At 47.4% G+C, this 19,645-nt stretch overlaps 1 protein-coding gene across 6 annotated transcripts; it reads right to left on the bottom strand.

Annotated features, from left to right (window-relative positions):
- Positions 1 to 805: 805 nt before the first annotated feature.
- Positions 806 to 9,426, bottom strand: FXYD4 (FXYD domain containing ion transport regulator 4). 6 transcript variants are annotated; one of them, XM_019666609.1, is made up of 9 exons: positions 9,347 to 9,426; positions 5,555 to 5,687; positions 4,103 to 4,162; positions 2,852 to 2,884; positions 2,719 to 2,742; positions 1,975 to 2,049; positions 1,833 to 1,869; positions 1,495 to 1,532; positions 811 to 1,280 (listed from the first exon to the last, which is right to left on the bottom strand). In XM_019666609.1, exons 3-9 carry the CDS (start codon positions 4,140 to 4,142, stop codon positions 1,261 to 1,263), a joined length of 267 nt encoding a protein of 88 aa, XP_019522154.1. In that variant the 5' UTR covers positions 4,143 to 4,162; positions 5,555 to 5,687; positions 9,347 to 9,426; the 3' UTR covers positions 811 to 1,260. The 6 variants fall into 6 exon arrangements, with proteins under 6 accessions (XP_019522158.1, XP_019522156.1, XP_019522157.1 ...); XM_019666611.1 differs by lacking the exon at positions 9,347 to 9,426 and having other exon boundaries at positions 810 to 1,280; positions 4,103 to 4,202; positions 5,555 to 5,805; XM_019666612.1 differs by lacking the exon at positions 9,347 to 9,426 and having other exon boundaries at positions 810 to 1,280; positions 4,103 to 4,202; positions 5,581 to 5,805.
- Positions 9,427 to 19,645: the final 10,219 nt, after the last annotated feature.

Genomic DNA, 19,645 nt, shown 5'->3' with positions numbered 1-19,645 from the left:
GCCCCTAAGCAGATCTAAGAACCTCATTTTTAGACCTCAAGGCTTGGGATGGGCTACACAGGGCAGGAGGCAGGGTCCTCAGCCTTCAGACTCCCCTGCACTGGCCCATAAGTGAGGGGACCCAAAGTCTAGGGCATGACATACTTTCCAGAGGATCTGGCACCACTCTGAGAAGTAGAGGGAGGCTTAGGAGCAGCAAACCATCAGAAAACTGGTGTGAGGCAACCCCATCAACCCAGACCCAGACCCACTGCCTGCCAGAGACAGTGTAGATCTCTGCTGTCACCACCTGCCCCTGCCCCAGGGTCTCTGCCAGGGCCGGCTGAGCTGAGTGCACCTCGGCTCCTTACATCTGGGCTGTGGAGGTTGGCAAGAGGGTTGAGGCTGCAGGATGGACAGGCTCCTGAGGTGGGAGAGGCACGTTCCCCAGCCCCCAACCCTCCCCTCCCAACACACATACACACACATACACATGCATGCAGGGACCTTTCAAGTGAAGTGTTCTCAGAGTCCAGAAGTGGACTCAACACACTGAGGGACCTAGATTTGCATGGATGGTTTTGGGTTCTAAAATGCACTATGTGGGGCTTCTTGGGATGTAGCTCATAGTGGGGTCTCACAGGTATTACCTAGGGTAGGGGGAGGGTACATGGGTTGATCTGAGCATTATACAGGGTTTTACTGGAGTAGGTCAGTGAAGAAATTGCTGCATTTCCTGGGCTGTGTGAGCAGTAGAGAGCATTCACCGAGTGAGGTGGGGTCTTAGTGGAGGGAGAGCCACTGGGGAATCATTCTAGGTTACAGGATGTCATGGATACCTGGCTCCTTGGGGCTTCTAGGGCCTCTATAAAAGGTTGGAAATTGTGAGGTCCTCTGATAAAATATTGAGGTGTCTTGAATGATGCATGGATGAGGCAGGGGGCGGGCAGAAGATCAATTATCAGGAGGTTCTCAAAGTGGGGGCGTGCTGGGATGTAGGCTTCAGGCAGACCTGTGGCCACAGGAAACATTAGCAATCCACACCCCACCCCCTCCACCCCAGCTGTAGAGGGGCCTGGGCTTTCCTGAGCAAGCTGCCCAGACCCATAGAAGGTCACAAGACAACAGGAAGAGGGAGACCAGTTTAATTTAGAAATAAGCTTTGGACAGCCTCCTGGTAAAAAGAGAGCCTAAGGGCCCACCAGTGGAGAGAAAGGCCCCCAGGTGGGGAGGGAACAGCATGGGAGCTGCGCTGGGAGTGCCACAAAGCTGGTCCTGTGCTCAACAGGTACTGGCAGAGCCTGTGGAGAGAGAGAGTGGGGTCCAAGGTCCTCACAGACACAGTCACTACATAGACACGCCCCTCAGCCTTGGGTGACCCCAAGGCTGGGCTGGCTCAGGACAGTCCCGCCTTATACACAGATGTCTCTTAAAAAGGAGACATCATTTTTTAACTCAAATTATATGGCCACTCTGCCTGAGTACCTGGAAGCCTCTCAAAGAAGCCCGTCTCACCTGGAGTGATGAGTGGAACAGCTTTCTCAGGTAAGGGACTGAGAAAGGAACACATCAGATTAGTATCCTTGGACCATCTGCTTTCTCTCACCAAGACCCTGGTGCCTCCTCCCCAGGGGGGCCACCAACTGCCTCCTTGCTATTCTTCCACTGTCATTTTAAACAATACCCGGGATCAGAGGTGTCCCTGATTTGGGGTCCTTCAGAGTTGATTATCTGTGAATAATGCCACTGCAGGCCTAGGGAACAGCCAAGAGACTGTCCTCTTTCTCCAATGTAGGACTTTACCCCAAATAGCCCGCTCAGCTTGAGGTGCACACAGTAGGGCCCTGTCTCACCTCTGCTTCCTACTGTGCTTGCATTTGCATTTGCCACCTGTGAGGAAGAAACATTAGGGCGAAAAGCCAGGACCCTGGGCCACCCCTCTTACCACACGCCGCCCCACCCCCACCCTGCAGCCCCACCAGCCCCACCACTCACTCAAGGCGAACAAGAGGCCAGCGATGCACAGGAGGCCTGCGCAGATTGTCCCTCCCAGCTGCAGACCTTCCCAGTCTAGGGGAGCAGAGCGTGAACTGGTGCCAGCCTGGCTCCACCCCACGCCCTCATTCAAAAGATATGTATGAGCCCCTGCTTGTGCAGTTGCCCTTACATTCCAGGCAAACAGAAAAACAAGCCAGTAAGTAGATACATAGTATAATATCTGTTGGGAGCAAGTGCTAGAAAAAAAAAAAAGAAGCAGAAGAACAGAGAAAAAGAAGGGAGTTTGAAGGATGATCAAGGAAGGGTTTTCTGAAAGGTGGCATTTGAGCTGAGGCCTGGGGTTTGTAGGGATATTGGAGGACAGTGCTAGGCCGACAAAGAGGAGAGAGAGGAGACCTGCTTGGGGGCGCTGCAGGGCAGCAAGGAGCCAGGTGCTGGGGAAGGCATGGGAAAGAAAGAGGAAGGAAGGAGGCTGGCGTGAGGTACCAGGCCCAGCAGCCCAGTGTCTCAGCCCAGAAGTCTTCCTAAATATGCTGGGGTGTCTTCCCTTCTTGCTGGAATGAGGGTCTTTCAAAGACCAGGTGCATGTAGGCCTTTTGTTCTCTTAATTGACCACACTGATTCTTTAACCTCCAGTCCCAGACCCATCTAACTGGGCTCCACATCACCCCTCACCAATCTCTAGTAAAGAGGTTCAGGATAGGCAAAGGGAGGGGTAGGGTGAGGGATATCATCTCTTACCATAGTAGAAGGGACTGTCTTTATCTGCAGGAAAGTAAAAATAGTAAGGATTGGAATTAGGAGGCAGGATGTGGGGTCTTAGAGGAAAGATATGGGACAGCAGGAGCAGGCAACTTGTTGGGGCCTCACTCACCAACCAGGTCATTGGCTTCCAAGGCAGGTAGGCCTGGGTGGGAGAAGCAGAGGGATTGGGTGATAATTCATGACACTAGTCTCAACATCAATCAGCTGGCAAGACCTCAGCTGAAAGGGCGAGGACAGACAGACAGCCTTGTTGGGAGACACCCTGGGGTCGGTTCCCTTCCTCACACCTTCCCAGCCTCAAATAATGCTGGGATTCTGTCTCCCATCCCACAGTCTTTGGGCCCCCCGCCTTCCCCCCAACACACACACACACACACACACACACACACACACACACACACACAAATGCACACTTCCAGCCCCTCCTGCTACTTCTCAGGCTTCCTGCTATTCTTTCTTGCACTTGAAATGGGATGGTGTGTTGGTTATCTTTTTACCCTCTCCTGAGAAGCTTCCTACCCAGACCCTGGCTAACCCTCTGCTGCCTGAAGAAATGGGGAATGGAATGTCTTTCTCTTCATGCCACCAGATGGTCACAGTTTTACAGAATTCAATTACCCAGGATAACTTCCACAATATCCACTTGTTACCTGTATTATTCTTTCCTGTACTAATGATAGGATGGGTAGATAGACAGAAATGAGCACGAGAAGGAGAGACCCAGCCCCGATACAAAGCCCCTTGCTGTAGCTCCTACTTGGGTCCAGACCCCTTTCTGCTTGCCTCACTTGGGGCACTGATGCCTTACTGGCCTATCAGGACTCCAGGCTCACACATGCCCCTAAATCAAAGGGATGTGTGGCTAGAGGGCAAAGAAGGAAGGAAGACATCCCGCTTATCAGGACCATTTGATTGAGTGTCTCAAACAATTCATAAAAAGAAAATTGACAGAAACTACCTTGAAAAGCAAAAGGGAGGACTGGGCGCCTCAGCAGGAGAGAGAGAGATAAGAGAAGGGAGAGGAGGAGGCGATTCTGCCCACAGAAATAAAAGCCATCATATATATGTGAGGAGAGGCCTTTTCCCCTCGGGATAGATCCCCTCCACATCTGCCTTTACTAATAAACTTCTGACTACCCTATACCTGCACCAAACGCTGTCTCTCGGCTGAATTCTTCCCCTGAACACAAGAGCTGAGGAATATTATCACCACCCAGTAACACTATTATTTCTCTTTAAATTGAAAGTATAAATGAAAACATTTGTTTCACACCAAGCCCCCTTTGAGAGATGCTGCCCTGGTCTTCACTGCCTTTGAGGGCACATGGGTGGCAGCAGGATGACCTCTGGGAGGACTCACCTGCCAGTGCAAGGAGAAGGCCCCAGGTCACTCCCTCCATGTCACAGCTGCAGGGCAGGACTGTAGGGAGGGGGTTCGGCTGGGGTCAGGTGGCCCCCACCTGCCCCGTGGGAGAGCAAGGGTACCAGTCACAAGGGTGCACTTGCTTATGGGTGGTCTTGGGACAGTTACCAACTTCTGTTTCCTCACTGAGAGATGACACTAGCAGTGTCTTGTGGAGTTATACGGATTGAATTAATACTAGTTAAGTGCTTAGAACAGCTCCTGCACGTAGCAAGTGCCCTATAATGCTTTGCTAAAATCTGTAGTCGATGTCTAACCCAAGGTAAGATGAGCAGGGCTGCTGGTCTAACTCAAGCTTTGATGTCAGCCTTCCTAACCCCAACGCAAAGAGCAAGGTTGTCAGGCTCGACGCTATTGCTCCCACAGGTCTGGGCCTGGGGCCCAATCAGGCTGAATTCCAAGGTGGCCTCCACAAAGGGCCACCCAGGCCTGAGCTGGGCAGAGGAGGGATCAGTTGAGCAGGGGGAGTGGGCAGTGGAGGACTTCCAGGCACAGATGGCCTCCCTCCCCATCCCCAGCTGGGGCAGGGACCCTGCTCCAGGCAGCCCGCTGGTCCACTCTCAGAGTACAGACTGCTACTGGCAGGAAACAGCTTGGTGGGTGGTATATCACCCCTTTCTCCTTCCTCCCAGGGTGGGAAGGAGTCCCTGGGCTGGCTATGCCAGGGACAGGAGGCCTGTCCCAATTTTCTGCATATTGTTAGCCTCGGGAAGGCCTAGGGATCATCAGTGTTCTATACAGAGTCATTGTTATTATTTGCTGGGCCCAGCTGGACAGAACTCCAATCCACTTACCAGCTGTGTGCCTCAGCGGGTTACTTAACTTCTCTGAGCTTCTGTGTCCAGTAAAATGAGGATAATTATTATAATAGCAACCTCATAAGGTTATGACTGAATTAAATAAGTTAATATGTTAAGTCTAAGGATACTACCTAACACATAGTAAGTACTAAAACATGTCACAATAATCAATACATGAATGCCTAGGTCTTATTGCCATAGAAGGAAGGGGCTATTAACGTGTTGCTTCTGAAGGTAGTGGGGGGCGGTCTCATCTTTGAGCAGTCTCTGAAGCTCGCCCTCCCTAGACAAGTCCGCCTCTCTACTCATCTCACCACCCTGGATTTCTTGGAGCATGAGGAGTGCAACTCCATTTTACATATTTTTTAGCCAAAGCCTGGCTCTTGTTTCTTCTAGCCCCCAACCCACCATCCATATGACCATGGTCACAGAGCTGGCAGCCTCCAATACTCAGCACCCCTAAATACGCATCCCATTACCGAGAATACCCAGGCACTCCCACCCCTTCCTCAGGCTGGTATTCTGGGCCAACCATCTGCCCCAAACCCCTCCACATAGCAGCCCAAAGTCCTAACAGTCTCCTGCTCACCTGAAAGCCAGTTCTCTTGAGCTCACCTGAGAGCAGGGTGCACAGAGCAGGTCTGAGGAGGCTGCTGGGGCAGTGTTCAGCCCAGTGAGTTTCGGCTCTTTAAACCCAGCAGGCTTGCCCGAGGCGACAATACCTTCAGACAGGAGGGAACTGGTCAGACTCTGTAAGACTCCTGCAGCTCCCTCTGCCTTGTGCTCTTAAGGAGACAGCTCGTCCTGCCACACCCACCGCAGAGGAGGGCCCCAGGGCCAGCTCAGAGACCCAGGTAGTGGTGAGGGAGAGGGATGGGTAGAGCCTCAGACTCCTCTGTTGGGCAGAAAATGACTTTCAGCTTCTTCAGCTTGCCTAGATCCTAAAAGATCTGAGATGTGCTGGAGGGGCTCGGGGTGTTTCTGGACTCACATTGTGCCAGCAGTGAGGGTTCCAGGATTTCTGTGTGGGGGTTTCCTGGGGACAGTTGAGACAATGTGGAGTCAGGGACTACTCAGTGGTCCCATTGCTTTTCCTTGGACTGGGTGTTCATGGGGGTGCTGAGGCTGATGGGCCCCCATCAGGACCATTCACCCTCTGGCCAGGCCCTGACACACACTTAACCCAAGGAGACCAATAGCTGGAATTCAGAAAGCTCCCAGGCCCAGGCTCTGGTTTCTTCCTTACCTCCTGGGGGTGCTGGCGGGGGCAGAGGAGAACCGCCAGCTCCAGGGTAAGGGGTGGGCTGCTACCCTTTTGGACTCCCATTCCTGCCTCCTGCACTGCCAGCCAGCTCTCCTCTCGTCCCTCACCCCACCACACATAACTTTAGCCTGTGCGCTTGGCCCTGGATGACCACAGGCCTCCCTATTCTGCAGTCCCCCCTCCCCAATTTTTCTTTTCACTGCTTTTCCCACTGTATGGTGAGCAACTGAAGGCAGGGATGTTGCCTCCCTTATTCTCAATGCCATGGACACCAACAAATAGATTTTGATTGCATCGTTGTTGGAGGAGGTCATCAAGAGGACTTGGCTGCCGGTTGAAACTTTAGCTGGACCCAGGCAACCAAGGGCCCCTCAGCTCATACCCTGTTCTTGAAATTTATGCTCTGGCTACTGGTCCCAGAGTGGGGACTGTTCCAAGGACATAGCCTTGTGTGTTTTGTACTAGTCGCAGCCTATCTATAACCAATGATGTGGCTGGACCAGCCCTCGTGGTTCTTATTATGATTAGAAGACACCCTGCAGCAATGACCATCCAGAAACTTTGAAAAAAATAAAGGTTTCTTATTCACAGGACCTGAAAATTATACAGCACACTTGGGGCCAAACAATGAGGCCACAGGTAGAGAGAGAGTACCTGCACATGGACCTGGGAGTCTGTATTTATTGGGGTTGAGGGTGGGGGCCTCGAGTTTCATGGGCTCACACTTTATTGGTGAATTTAAAACATAAAAGTAGGAATTTAAAGCCCAGGAAGAGAAAAACAAAACAAAAAAACCAAGTAGCCCAAATGGCCAGTTATTGAAATCAACCAAGATCTCTAAAGCACAGGAGCCTCAGTGCGGGGAGGTAGCCTGGCTCTTTATCTAGTCTTTGTCTAGCTCTTTATCTATGTGGCTGGCAGTGTGTTTATTTGAGATAGCCATCTTTGAAAAGGATACTTCATACCTCTGCAATCAAAGCTTAAGTCAGGCACTTGCATTACAAAAAATAAAACAACTGTCAGGCTAACATAACACTAGACCTTGAGAGAGCACGGTGGTGTGAGAACACCTAGACCGTGTACATGGCTAAACCCAGTTAAGGCCTCTCTACAAACTTTTACGACTCTGGCGGGTGGGGGTGGAGATTTTCTCATCTTGTGGTTGTCTGTGAGAAGCTTTATAACGTTCCCTGGCTCCTTACACCTGCACCTACCAATCTGGAGTGGCCTGCGTCTTTCTTCAGTCTCTCCTTGCCCTCCATGTAGGGGCCAGTTTGCAAACCAGCAATTGTTGAGTCAGTGAGGACAAGAAGCCATGAGAGGCTCCCTGTGCTGGGAGGCAGGGGACAGGCCAAGGCCAAGGCCAAGACAGGCAGGGCAGGAAGCATCCTGGTGAGTAGCGATGGGGAGGGCATTCCTAGTGCCAACATGTGCATCTGTCTCCTCATGAAAACCTTCCATGCTGCTCCCTGGTTTCCAGATCCAGTTTCTGCGCAATTTGACCAGAGGCTCTGGCACCATAAAAGACTGGACGTGAAGCCCTGCTGTGCTACTTGCTTACCAGGTGATCTCACAAAGTTCCTTCATCCCATTAGTGGAGCAATGACAGGATTTACCTCTGGGGTTTAGGATGGAGTGCTGCAGGGGCTTGGGGCTGCCCCATGGTCAGCCCTTCATGTGTACTTACGGGATGAATGCCTCCTACGCCTGGTTTGAGGGAAGTTTGTTAACCTCAAGATTCAGAAGAAACATAATAGCACATTAATAGTCAAATCTAGGCTCTGTTAGTTACTTGCTATGTGCTCTTGAGCAACTGACTTACTGTTTAGTTATCTATAAAACGGGAACCATGACCGAGACTACTTTGAATGTTTGTGGTATGATGCATCTGATTGTGCTGTTCAGTTCACAGGAGCTGTTATTGTAGTTGGGAATGGCCCTGAAACATACAAGGTGAGATCTGTACCATGAGAGAAAGGGGGTTGTCATTAGAGAGACCCCATGGGGAAATTGCATTCCAGAGAAGAAAAAGGTCTTGCTTAAGGTCACACTGTGGGGACTCAGCCAAAGTTTCCAGGCTCTGCAGCTGAGTTGTCTGCCCTATCAGGCCACAGTGGGAAATACGCAGCAAGGGAGCAGGCATTTGTAGGAGGGGGACCCTTTAAGTCCCCAGTGCCATCTTCGCTTTGGAAGGTCTCCAGGAAGTATGAAAAGGACTTCAGATCCACTTTTCCAGGACTGATGCTTTTGCCCTGCCTCTGCCCTCTTCTGGGACGCACCACTCCTATCCCTGTCATCATGAGGTATTATCACCTTTAAAAAGTAGAAAGAGAGCCAGGTGGTATTGACACTGGTTCCAAATAGGGGACAGGTTGAGCCTGGGGTAGAACCAGGGCAGGGAGCCCAGCTACCTGAGAGTAACTTCAGCCAGCACAGTGGTAGGTCACCACCTCAGCTCCTCCTTTTGCCAAAGCTGGCCGTGCAGGTGCACCGTGGCTGAGTACTGCATCCCCTCTGACAGGCCCCAAGGGCCATACACACACCCAGTGGCAGGCAGCAATGCCTTCCCTCTACACTGGAAGTGGTGCAAATTCAATTCCCAGGTTAATGAATTATTTTATTAGGTATTAAACCCAGTACTGATATCAGGAAACTGAGTATAGAAAGTTTTAGAAGTTTTGTGTATCAAGAAGTATTTACTAAACTGTCCTTTTATTTGTTAGGAGTATTTAGGGTGAACAACTGCTCTCTCAGGATGTGATTCATGAGGGGCTCGATGGGCAGTGAACTCTCTTTTCAGGGAGTCACAGTCAAGGAGGGCTGGCCACCGACATGCATTCCTCACGCAAATCCCTGGAGCCATGCATTTGGGCTTGATTTCTTATCTACTCCATGGAAGAACTGGGTAAGAGGCCCTGAGATCTACAGGGAAATCAAACCTCGGGTGATGAAAGGCTGGGAGGAATGGGTGGTGGAGAGCCAGCGTCAGCTGGGTGGGTGCAGATGAGAGTCTGAAGGTATCAAAAGTTGAGAGAAAACTGACAGATCCAGCTTTGAACTCTTTCTTCCCCTTCTGGACTCAGCACTGCAAAGGATACAAAAGACCTCAGCACTCACATCCAGGACTTCCTCCTCATTCACGTCAATCACCGCCGCAGCTCCCACACTCCTAAACCGCTTTCCTTCTTCTCCAAGCATTACTTATTGCTCTGTGAAGAACACAGATGCATCCTAGAAGCCATTGATTTTCTGTGGAAAGGTAATGAAACAGGACTTACCTAAGAGTGACGAGAAGTAAAATAAGAAGGAAGTGGCTCATATGCTGTCTAGAATATAGTGGGAACATAACATGAGTCTTTTTCCTATCTTCTATGATGGACTGAATGTCACAGGAATCTGTAGAAGGCTGAGATTGTCTATTCTGAGGGCTCTGGTGTAGGAAAAGTACCCCATTCATGACAGAACCAGAGGAAAGGCAGAAGGAATCTGTTCTCTGAAGCCTCTCCTGCTGGACCTACTTCCTGGAAGCTGTGTCCCTCAGGGGTCCTCCTTCTCTTCTTGCCCTTTTGTTACCAACCCTTTTGGGGTCAGGGATACAAACTAAGGCCCTTCTCTGCCCAGAGCTAATAGAACCAGACTGAGTTCGGTAAAGCAGAATAGAAACTTAATTCTTTGATCAAGGAATGGAGAAGGGTGAGCTCATGCTGGAAAGGCACCTTCTCCCTGAAGTAGGAGGTCCGGGAGCTTTTAAGGGGTTTAGGGTCGGTAGGTGGGATGGGGTGGGGGTGAGTTCTAGAAAAGGGATGGCGATTTCCAGGGACGAGTTGGGTAAGAGTTAGGGTATGCGCAGTCTTAAAGGCTCCATTGTATACAGCACTAATTGTGCCAGCAATGTGCATTTCACCCCCGCCCCCGCGTGACTTTTAGTGTGTTAATGAAGAAAAAGTAATGTGTGCGTGTGTGTGTGTGTGTGTGTGTGTGTGTGTGTGTGTTCCAGTTTTCCGGTTTCCTAGACGATAGCCGGTGCCGCTCTTTGCATATTCTTCAGGTCTCATATGCTCAGGGTGCTGAGGGCCTACTGGTCTTGGGCCCACTTATCTGGGGCTCACTCCCTTTGAGAATCGTGTGGGGAGGGAGGCTTGACTCCCTGCTCACCTCCCTGCCTGTGAGAGCAGGAGGTGAGCTGGGGAAGGAAGGATGGAAGGACGACCATCTGAAGAGTAGCGGCTGTGGGACAAAGGGCTCATTTTTCCGGAACTCAGCCTCGGCTGTCTGCGCGTTTTGGATAGGCAGCTGGGGGCGCCCTTCGTACTGCGGGATCACAGAGCCTACCGAACGAGGGGGTACGTAAACGATGTGAAGGTCTCAAGAGGGGAATACTGGGGTCTCTGCGGCAGCCAATTCCACTCAGGAGTCTGGCGTGAAGGCCCGGTTCTCTATGGCCGACTCTGGCACCCCCGAACGACTCCTTAGCCTCTAGGAGGCTCCTTCCAAGAGGTCACCCTGTCCCTGCAAGGAGTCGAGGAACAGCCAATCGGAGCAGGACCGTGGTGGCTTCTAGCCAATCAGCACCAAGAGTTGGCCATTGAGGCGGGGTCGTGGGTGAAGCCGCCTATGAGGCGAGGGCCCAGGCAGTGTGGGCGGGGCTTTTCTTCATTTGCGCGGTCCCGCCTCTCTTCACCCGGATTGGCTGCTCTGGTTCACCGGAGTGCCTGTCTGGCAGGCGCCCAAGTACCTTTTCTCAGCTGCTACGTAGACTGCTCTGCATCCACCTGTGCCGGTCAGGTCTCTGGGTCATTCGTTGCCCGAGTCTTGCTCCATCCATCATCCGTTCGCTCCACTATGATGGTCACGGTTTTCTGGAGGTCGTTGTCTTCAGTAACTTCCACCTTAGAGGCTGAGAGGGATAGCTGAGGTAAAGGTACAGCACAGCTGGTGAGCTCAGAGTAGGCCGGGGCGGAGGGGATCGAGCCAAACCGGTGGGGGTGCTGGCGTGGAGTGAGGCCGGAAAGCCGGCGGGGACCTGGGACCCGGGGTCGCGTCAGGCAGGGGAGAGACATTGTTAGATCTGCATTTGAAACGGCCTTCGGAGGGTGAGAATGAGCCCCGTCAAGAGGAGCAAAGCCAGAAGGGTTTACAGATCTGAGATACCGGCAAGTCACTGCTCATCGACCCTTCTTCATTCTGCTTCTTTTTGAGCTCGGCAACGCTTTCCTGTACCCCACAGGTCCCTTAGCAGCCTTTGCTACTTAAGTCTCTCATCAGCCAGACTTCTCAGCTCTTGACCTTGGAATTGAAGTACCTCCAGGACACACCTCCCCTTTGTACCCACTCACCCCAGAGTTGCCCATCCCAGGTCACTCTTATCCACTTGGTCATAAGGGCCATCACTAAGAACATCACATGGAGATTATCTGTTGATGTGTCTCCCCCTCAGGCTTTAACCCCTGGAGGGCACTAGCACTTCTCATTCTGGCTGACAACTTCATCCACCACAGCCTTCGTGAGTGCTTGCTACCTGGCCTGCTGTTTTCCAGGACTTTCCAAGTGTTAACTCATGTCATCCTCACAACCTTTAAGGGGGGACTCTCATCACCCAATTTCAGGATGAGGAAATGAGGTGAAGAGAGGTTGGGTGAAGCGCTGGGCCACACAGCTGGAAGTTGCTGCTGCACCCCAGAGCAGGCTCTTAACCACCACTATAATAAAAGTGCACCTGATTGATTTTTAATGTGATTTAAAAGCAGCTTTATAGAGTTATGATTAACCTACCACACAAGGATCCCATTTAAAGTGTACAATTCAATGGTTTTTAGTATGTTTACAGAATTTGTACACATTATTTTAAAAACATATACTTGGTGTGCATGCATGTTTGTGATTTTTGTGCAATGATAATATTTAGATATTTTGTGTTAATAAGTATATGTTTTATTTTCACTAGGGTGCCAGTTGTTGAAAAGTTGGTATCACTATACATATATTATGTGTACCATGCTTTCTAAATAGGTTATAATTTGATTTTACAAGTTTTAAAGTATGTATTTTCATTCTAATATAATTACTTGCCATTTATTTACTCATTCAACACTGATTTTTTACTTATATTTATATATATTTACTGATTTACTACTAATTCTATCTTTTGTGTTTCATTACAGTTCCGGCACTTTTCCAAGAACTGGGGGTTCTGAACAAGTCAATGCAAAAAGCTCCTGCTTTGGGTAGCAGACATCATGGTGGGGACAACAAGTAAGAAAAAGAAATAGATACTATAATATTTCAAGTATTGATTGACTAGTATAGCGAAGACATAAAACGGCCAAGATGTGGAGAGTGATGGGGTAGAGAGACAGCTTTCTTAGATTGGAGGTCCGAGTTAGGCAGTTGTAGAGACAGGTTTAAGAGATTTGCATGCCATGAATTCCCCTTTGCAATTTTTTTCTGGTTAAACTGACCCAGTGAAGCCAAATACATATCCAGATTTTAGATTAGAGTATAACTTATGAAAAGGGTTTCTTATCTAGAACCCAGTGGTTTTCAGCCCAAGAAATCTCTCCCCCCACCCCCAACTTATTTATCTATATCTTTCTGTAAGTTAGTTATAATAAGATTGAGTGTCTGATAAGGAGACTTACTTACATATCTGGCAGTAGTAGAATAAAAGAATGTTTTTCCTGGCACTGAATGCTGAAGTTGAAAGACTAAGAGCAGTGGCTTAAGAAACCAAAGACACTATGATCGGAAGGGTCTACATTTAAGCAGATCTTAGTTCTGTGCATCATTAACATTGAATGTGGTTATGAATGTCAATAGTTTCTAGAAACTTGTCTATTAGAAGAATGCACTGACCTTGTGGACACCTGAGATCTGGATTCAAAATGCAATCCAAGCTTGACAAGTCTTTATTGTCTACAAACCTTGCAGCTATGTTAGGTTCTACTCCAATCAGACTATAAAAGAGAATTACAAGTAACTTCGAGCAATGTGAACTATTGAAGAAGTTGAAGCTTAGTAAACAATGGGAAAAAAATTAAAGAATTAAATAATAGTTTTAACTTTTTTCCTGTAATGTAAAATTAAAACATAGTTTGATGTATAAAGTCTTACAAGCTATTACTTGCCTTCAAGTTCTTAATACATGAGTAAAATATTAATATATTAACCTCTGGTGATCCACATTGGGATTTTCCACAGTGGAATTTTCCACAGTGGGGGTCTGAAGCCATCCCCTCCACCGCACAGCACTTGGAGAACCAGTTTTTCTGCTAGGGATCAGTGGCATTTGCAATATTCCACCTTTTCACCTATGGTGACTTAAGACCTTCTAGCTCCTAGGCGTGGACAGGGTGGGATGCATGGGTTTCAGTTCCATTTCTTTTTTTTTTTCTTTTTTTAAAAGATTTTATTGGGCAATTGGGGGAGGGGAACAGCGTTGGGGAATCGGGGAAGGGGATTCTTCCTTTTGTTCATCAGTCTAGTTGTGGAGGACGTTGCTTTACTGGCCCATGTTGGTATTATCATTGCATTCAGTTCCATTTCTTAATTGGTTCACCTGCCTTGGCAAACAATCAGCCTGGCTTCAGAAAATTGACTTGTGTAAACTTGGTGCCCAGCAGCAGTGCCTCAGCTGTGTCCCTCAGAGCACAGGAACATCTACCTCAGAAGACAGGCTCAGGCATCCCAGAAATGGGAGCTGAAGCTGGCCCAATATAGGAAGTTCTAAGAAAATAACACAAAATTATGAACATAGTATGTTTGTGTCAAAGTTTATTTAGAATGACAAAGCAAAACAATTGCAAATTTAAAAAACCTGACAAACATAGCAATTTAAAAAGCATTTTAAAATTAATTGACTATCAAAATATTATATAGTTTTACTGGTATGGATGAAAAAAGGATGTTGTAATAAATCATAAATTCCTAACTGGACAGGTCATGGTGGGTAGTCATGCCACAGGCATATAACTTATTTAGTGAAAGTTTTTTTAGCCAGCCCTGTCCACTGTTCTTGTGCATCTAGTTTAACACACCTTTGAAATACCCCCTATTCATACCCCTCCTTTTAAAGGATGACCATCCTTTAGAATCTTAACTATCCTTTAATCTGATCCCCACCTTGTTTTCTCCCACCTTCATGTAACCTTCCTTAGTTCCCTCCTTAATTCCAAATGCATAAAAGAAACTGCAAACTTATTTTCGGAGCGTTTGGGATATTGCTTCCTGGTGTATGTTCTCAGTTTTGGCTCAAATAAACTCTTCTAAAATTCTCTATAGGTTTGAATGTTTTTATCTCAACACTAGTAACATTAATTAACTGCATAATCATAGCCACTGCTTCACATGATAGTGATTTAGAATATTTAGAATATGTAAAATTAAAATAATTTTTATGAGAAAAAATGGAAGGTAACTTAGTCTTCTAGCGTGATTTGACCCATTCTAAAAAATTCTTACAGATACTTTAGAAAACTTGCTTTTAGTTTCATAATTTATTATTGCTAATGTCTTATAAAAATGTTGGGTGTTGTCAAATTTGGGAAAACCTCTGTTGAGTGTTTTCCATTTATGAACAACAGGATATCGAGGTGTTTTACATTTCTCTTTGCAGTGCCCAGTCTTAAATATGCTTTCAATTGAAGATGCTCATTAAACACATTGTTGCCACCAAACCTCCAGAGGCCTTGGGAGGGGCCCCAGGAGTGTCTGTGGGAAGGGGTGGCGAGCAGTGTGAAGGAGGCCCAGAACATGGGGAGGGACTATGTGTGGGGCCTGGATAGGTAGTGTGTATTGGAGGTCTGGTCACTGGGGAGAGTCCATAATGGGAGGGAGCTGGCGTGAGAGAATAGATGCCTCCGGGGAGGCCCTGGAAATGTGGGGAGTGGCCAAAATTTAGGAGGATCAGACTAGGGTTGGGGGCCTAGACATGAGGGGGGGTTGGCTGCTTGGGAAGGTGTGTGTATGTGTGTGGCCTGGAATGGGAATGGGGGCCAGAACACTGGGGGACCTTGGAGAAGGACTTCGGTAGCACAGAAATGTTCCCACCAGGACTGTTTTTAATAGAAAAAGAATCCAAGAAACAATGTATCAGGAAAGAAAAAATTTCTTCTACCCTTCAAGTTTCTTCTGACTGGTCTAGTTAATCAAATTGACATGATTAGTAGGGGGAAAAAAAATAAAATTTAATAATATATACATCTACTGTTTATGCGGGAGAATCCCGAGAACTGAGTAGTTCATCAAAATGGCAGAATCCATCACCTTAAATACCATCTTCAGCTAAAGACAAAAGGTGTTGGGGGTAGAGAGTCAGTTTTTGGAGGTACCAGAAAAAGCACAGTAAAAAGGGGTAAGATTGTTATACAGATTTAAGTTCAGAGCCTTCACAAACACTTACAGATGGGGATTTCCCTTATGAATGTAAATGTTCCCTTACAAACGGTAATTTCTATTTGGTTTTCTTCTCCTGTGTCTGCTATTTCTTAACCATTCTAAAATAATAACCCAAAGATGCATATTTTGGGGGGGCAAAGTCTGCTCCCCTTAAATTGACAGAAGAAAGATAATTATGGCATTTTTGTGGGTTAGAACTTTATTCCTCAGTGAAGCTAGTAAACTAGTCTTGTATACATATATGGATTAAGGTAAATATCAGCATATCCAATGAAACAAAGTTGCAGAAGAATGCTGTTTATATATATCAATAGTTCAAGGCTGTATATGTAGTAAAACTCTAAACTTGATGTAAGAAGACCCAAATTGTAGAGAATTTTTATGAATTAATTTGAGCCAAACTGACAACACATACGAGGGAGCAAGATTGCAAATACTCCGGAGATAACAGTTTTGCAGCTTCCTTTATTAATTTGAAATTAAGAAGGGGACATAAGGAAGACTGGAGAAAGCAAGAAGGGGATTGAATTACAGGATAGTTAACAAGATTATGTGCTCTCTTGAGGGTTAATGCCCCCTTGGAGGGGTATTACTTCTGGTATTTCAAAGGTGTGCTAACCTAAAAGCAGAAGAACAATGGACAGGACTGGCTTAGAACCTTTCACTGAAGAAGTTATAGGCCTGGGACGGGACTGTCTACCAGGACCTGCCCAGCTAGTAATTTATGATCAATTACAAAACCCCCTTTTCATTCACAAATGAAAGTACTGGAATAGGTAACAATTTATTTATTTTATTTTTTATTTTTTTTTAAGATTTTATTGGGGAATTGGGGAAGGGGAACAGTGTTGGGAAATTGGGTAAGGGGAACAGCCAAGTTGTTCTCCTTCAGTCTTAGTTGTGGAGGGCGCAGCTAGCTCAGCTCCAAGTCCAGTTGCCATCTAGCTGCCCGTATGCAGCTTGTGGCCACTCAGCTCAAGGTGCCCTGTTCTATCTTAGTTGCAGGTGGGCGTAGCCCACTATCCCATGTGGGATTCGAACCAACAATCTTGTTGTTAGGAGCACGTGCTCTCACCAGCTGAGCCATCCTGCCACCTGTTGGCAGCTCAGTGGCTGCTCAGCTCGGGCACCGCGTCACTGGCCCATGTGGGAATCAAACCGGCGACCCTGTTGCTCAGAGCTCACGCTCTTAACCAATTGAGCCACTTGGCCGGCCTCCTTTTATCTCTTCATCTGCCTAAGTGAAGTTTTTGAGGGAGTGACTTTAAATTCTGGTTGTGTGCTGACTCTCCAAACCACTGTCTCCAGCCCGTTTTTCTGGACATAAGGCTCAAGTAGCCAACTACTTCATGTACATCCACACTTGTATGTCTAATAACCATCTCCAATGAGAATGTTCAAAATAGAATTACTGATGACCATGCCTCAGAAAATATGATCATCCACCAGTGTTTCCCATTTCAGTAATGGAGGCAGCCTTACCTGGAGGCTCAGGCCTTGAACCCTGTTTCTAGCCCATCTCCTGTGTAGACCACATCTCAATTCCACTGCTTCCTCCACCTGCACTGCTTCTGCCATGAGCTACAGGAAGAGCCTAAGAAGGGACTCCCCCGTTGCTGCTCTGGATCCCAATCAACTCTCCTTACATTTTAAATGGGAGCACATCACTGTGACTTGGGTCCCTGGCTCTCTCTCACCTGCCCTGCTTCCTTGCTCTGCTCACACGGGCCCCAGTGCAGTTCTCATGGTGTTACAAGCTCATTGTTGCTTCAGGACTTACCTTCCCTGGCCTTGTATGTAAATCTGCCCAATGGTCTAAGGCACTCCCAAATAGGTGGTACTCCAAAGGAAGAAATCCTGCTAATAAGCATGGAAATAGTGCTCAGCATCACAGCTGTGCTTGATTACTCATCTGGATGCTTCACTGTCCTGCAGTGTTGACATACAGCTACTGTTGCATCATGGTGCATAGCACAGACCTCCTGCCCCTGGACATTGGCCTTAGCAGGTGGTTTGCTTTGAAACTCTTGTGACTGTGATGTGAATAGAAGCCTGTTCTCATGTGTTTCTGTCGTTGCCAGCAGAAGGATGTGCCCCAGTTGCCCGTTGGTCCCAGGAGAGTGAGACCCAGGGAGAAGACCTGAGCACAGCCTGCAGTTGGGGCTTAGCCAGAACTATTGGCTGAGGCCCTGCCCCCTACAGGTGCATAAATGTGAAACAAAATCTTATATGCCTCAGACTTAGTGGCTATTTGTTACGTAGCATTCTGTGCTTTTCTAAAAATTAGTTTCGGGTGTACAAAACAACATAATGATTAGACATTTACACCTCTCACAAAGTGATAAGCCCAGCAAGTCTACTATCCATCTCACATCACAGTTATTATAATACCATTGACTATATTCCCTAAGCTGTACTTTACATCCCATGAGCATATACATATATATATATATATATATATATATATATATGTATATATTTGACATTCAATATTATTTTATATTAGTTTCAGGTGTGTTACATAGCATTCTGGTAATAGCCAACCAATATACTTTTACAGGAACTTTATTTTCACAAAGAAACATAATCTTTCATCTTTGAAATTGGCAATGATGTATAGAATAGAGAGACAGAGCCTAGGAAATATGCCTTTGGCAAGGGCTCAGGAAACAAGGATGCTAATCTACTGCTGGTGAAAGTGTAAGTTGGTAGCAACCTGTTTGTAAGTCTTATTTGGCTATATGTGTCAATTATTACACTAACCCAATAATTCTATTGCAAAAATTTATTCTAAGAAGTAATTAAGGGCATACACAGAAAATTATTGAAAGGGGTATTCACTACAGTATTATTTCAAAGGGAGGTAAACTAAATGTTAGCAGGGGACATTGTTGCTTTGTAAGTCCCAAATGATAGACACTTGAGCCCTTCTGACAGAAGTGTCATTTATGGGGAATACTTAGCAATGTGCCAGGAAGAGGCTTTCTGAGAGAAGACTGGGACCCATCTCCCACCCCATTGCCTAGAGCTTACCCTCAGGCCTAACAACATGGAGTGAAACTTGTGCATGGCCATTTGCTCACCCACCCTGCTCATGGGGGAGTAGAAATTCTGCTCTGAGGAATTGAGGCAGGAACGGGGCCCAGATAGGCATGGGAGGCTCTGGCAGGAGCATGGGTGGAGCTGCTGGGATGGGAACAACACTTCAGAAAGCAGCAGAAACACTAACGATTGCATGATCTTGCTCCTGTATTGTTAGTGAATGGCTGTGACGAATCACTTACTTATGATATCAGTTGATCTCTAAGATGGGGCTGAGATGGACAAAGGAACAATCTTCCTCAAGGTCTCTGAGTAAAAATGGGAGATAACAACACAGGCACTCATGATGCTGTACTATTCCAAATTCTTTGAACATATTACTCATTTAAGATTCATAATAAGCTGAGGGGGAGGGGGAGGGCTGTCATCAGTATTTTATGAAAAGGAAGAACAGAAATGCAGAGAGGCCACAGCCAGCTTGTGGCAGAGCTGAGGCATGAACTTGGGGTCATCACTCAGGGTCCATGCACTTAGCCACTGTGGTCGAATTCCAACTGCCTCCTGGGTCAACTTCACAATTTTCCAGCTGGCTTTCAGTTGCCTTCTCTGCGTCACTGCCTTGCTCTGGTGTTGGAAGCTGGCTGGGATCAGCCAGGGACACTGAGGCTTTTGGTTGGCAAGCTTGGGTCTCCAGGAAGATACAGGCCTGGGGTGAGCGGCCTTGGAGCAGTTTGGTGGGGACCCGTGGGAAAGTGCTTCTGCCTTACTGCTTCCAGACAACGCAAGTGCGAAGAGTAAAGACCCCAGCTTGCTGAAAGGAAAAGCTTATGGACTAAGGGACTCAGTTGCTCATGGACTATGGACTTATAGTTTTGACACGCATCACCACTCTGGGACTTTCCACCATGGACCTGCTTCACATGCTTGGGACTTTCTACTGTGGACTTGTAGACAGTTTCTATTTGCCTCAGTTTAACCTTG

The sequence above is a fragment of the Hipposideros armiger genome, unplaced genomic scaffold (genome assembly GCF_001890085.2).
Source record: "Hipposideros armiger isolate ML-2016 unplaced genomic scaffold, ASM189008v1 scaffold_476, whole genome shotgun sequence".
Lineage (NCBI taxonomy): Eukaryota > Metazoa > Chordata > Mammalia > Chiroptera > Hipposideridae > Hipposideros > Hipposideros armiger.
The sequence above is the reverse complement of the archived record's forward strand: the minus strand, read 5'-3'. Positions and strand labels throughout refer to the sequence as shown.

Excerpts from the sequence above, each read along its gene's own strand:
- FXYD4 (XM_019666609.1), bottom strand. The coding sequence starts at position 4,142 with ATGGAGGGAGTGACCTGGGGCCTTCTCCTTGCACTGGCAG. Across the intron at positions 2,743-2,851 it reads GGAAGCCAATGACCTGGTTG|ATAAAGACAGTCCCTTCTAC; the intron begins GTGAGTGAGGCC and ends ACTTTCCTGCAG. Across the intron at positions 1,533-1,832 it reads AAGCACAGTAGGAAGCAGAG|TCCCTTACCTGAGAAAGCTG; the intron begins GTGAGACAGGGC and ends TTCCTTTCTCAG.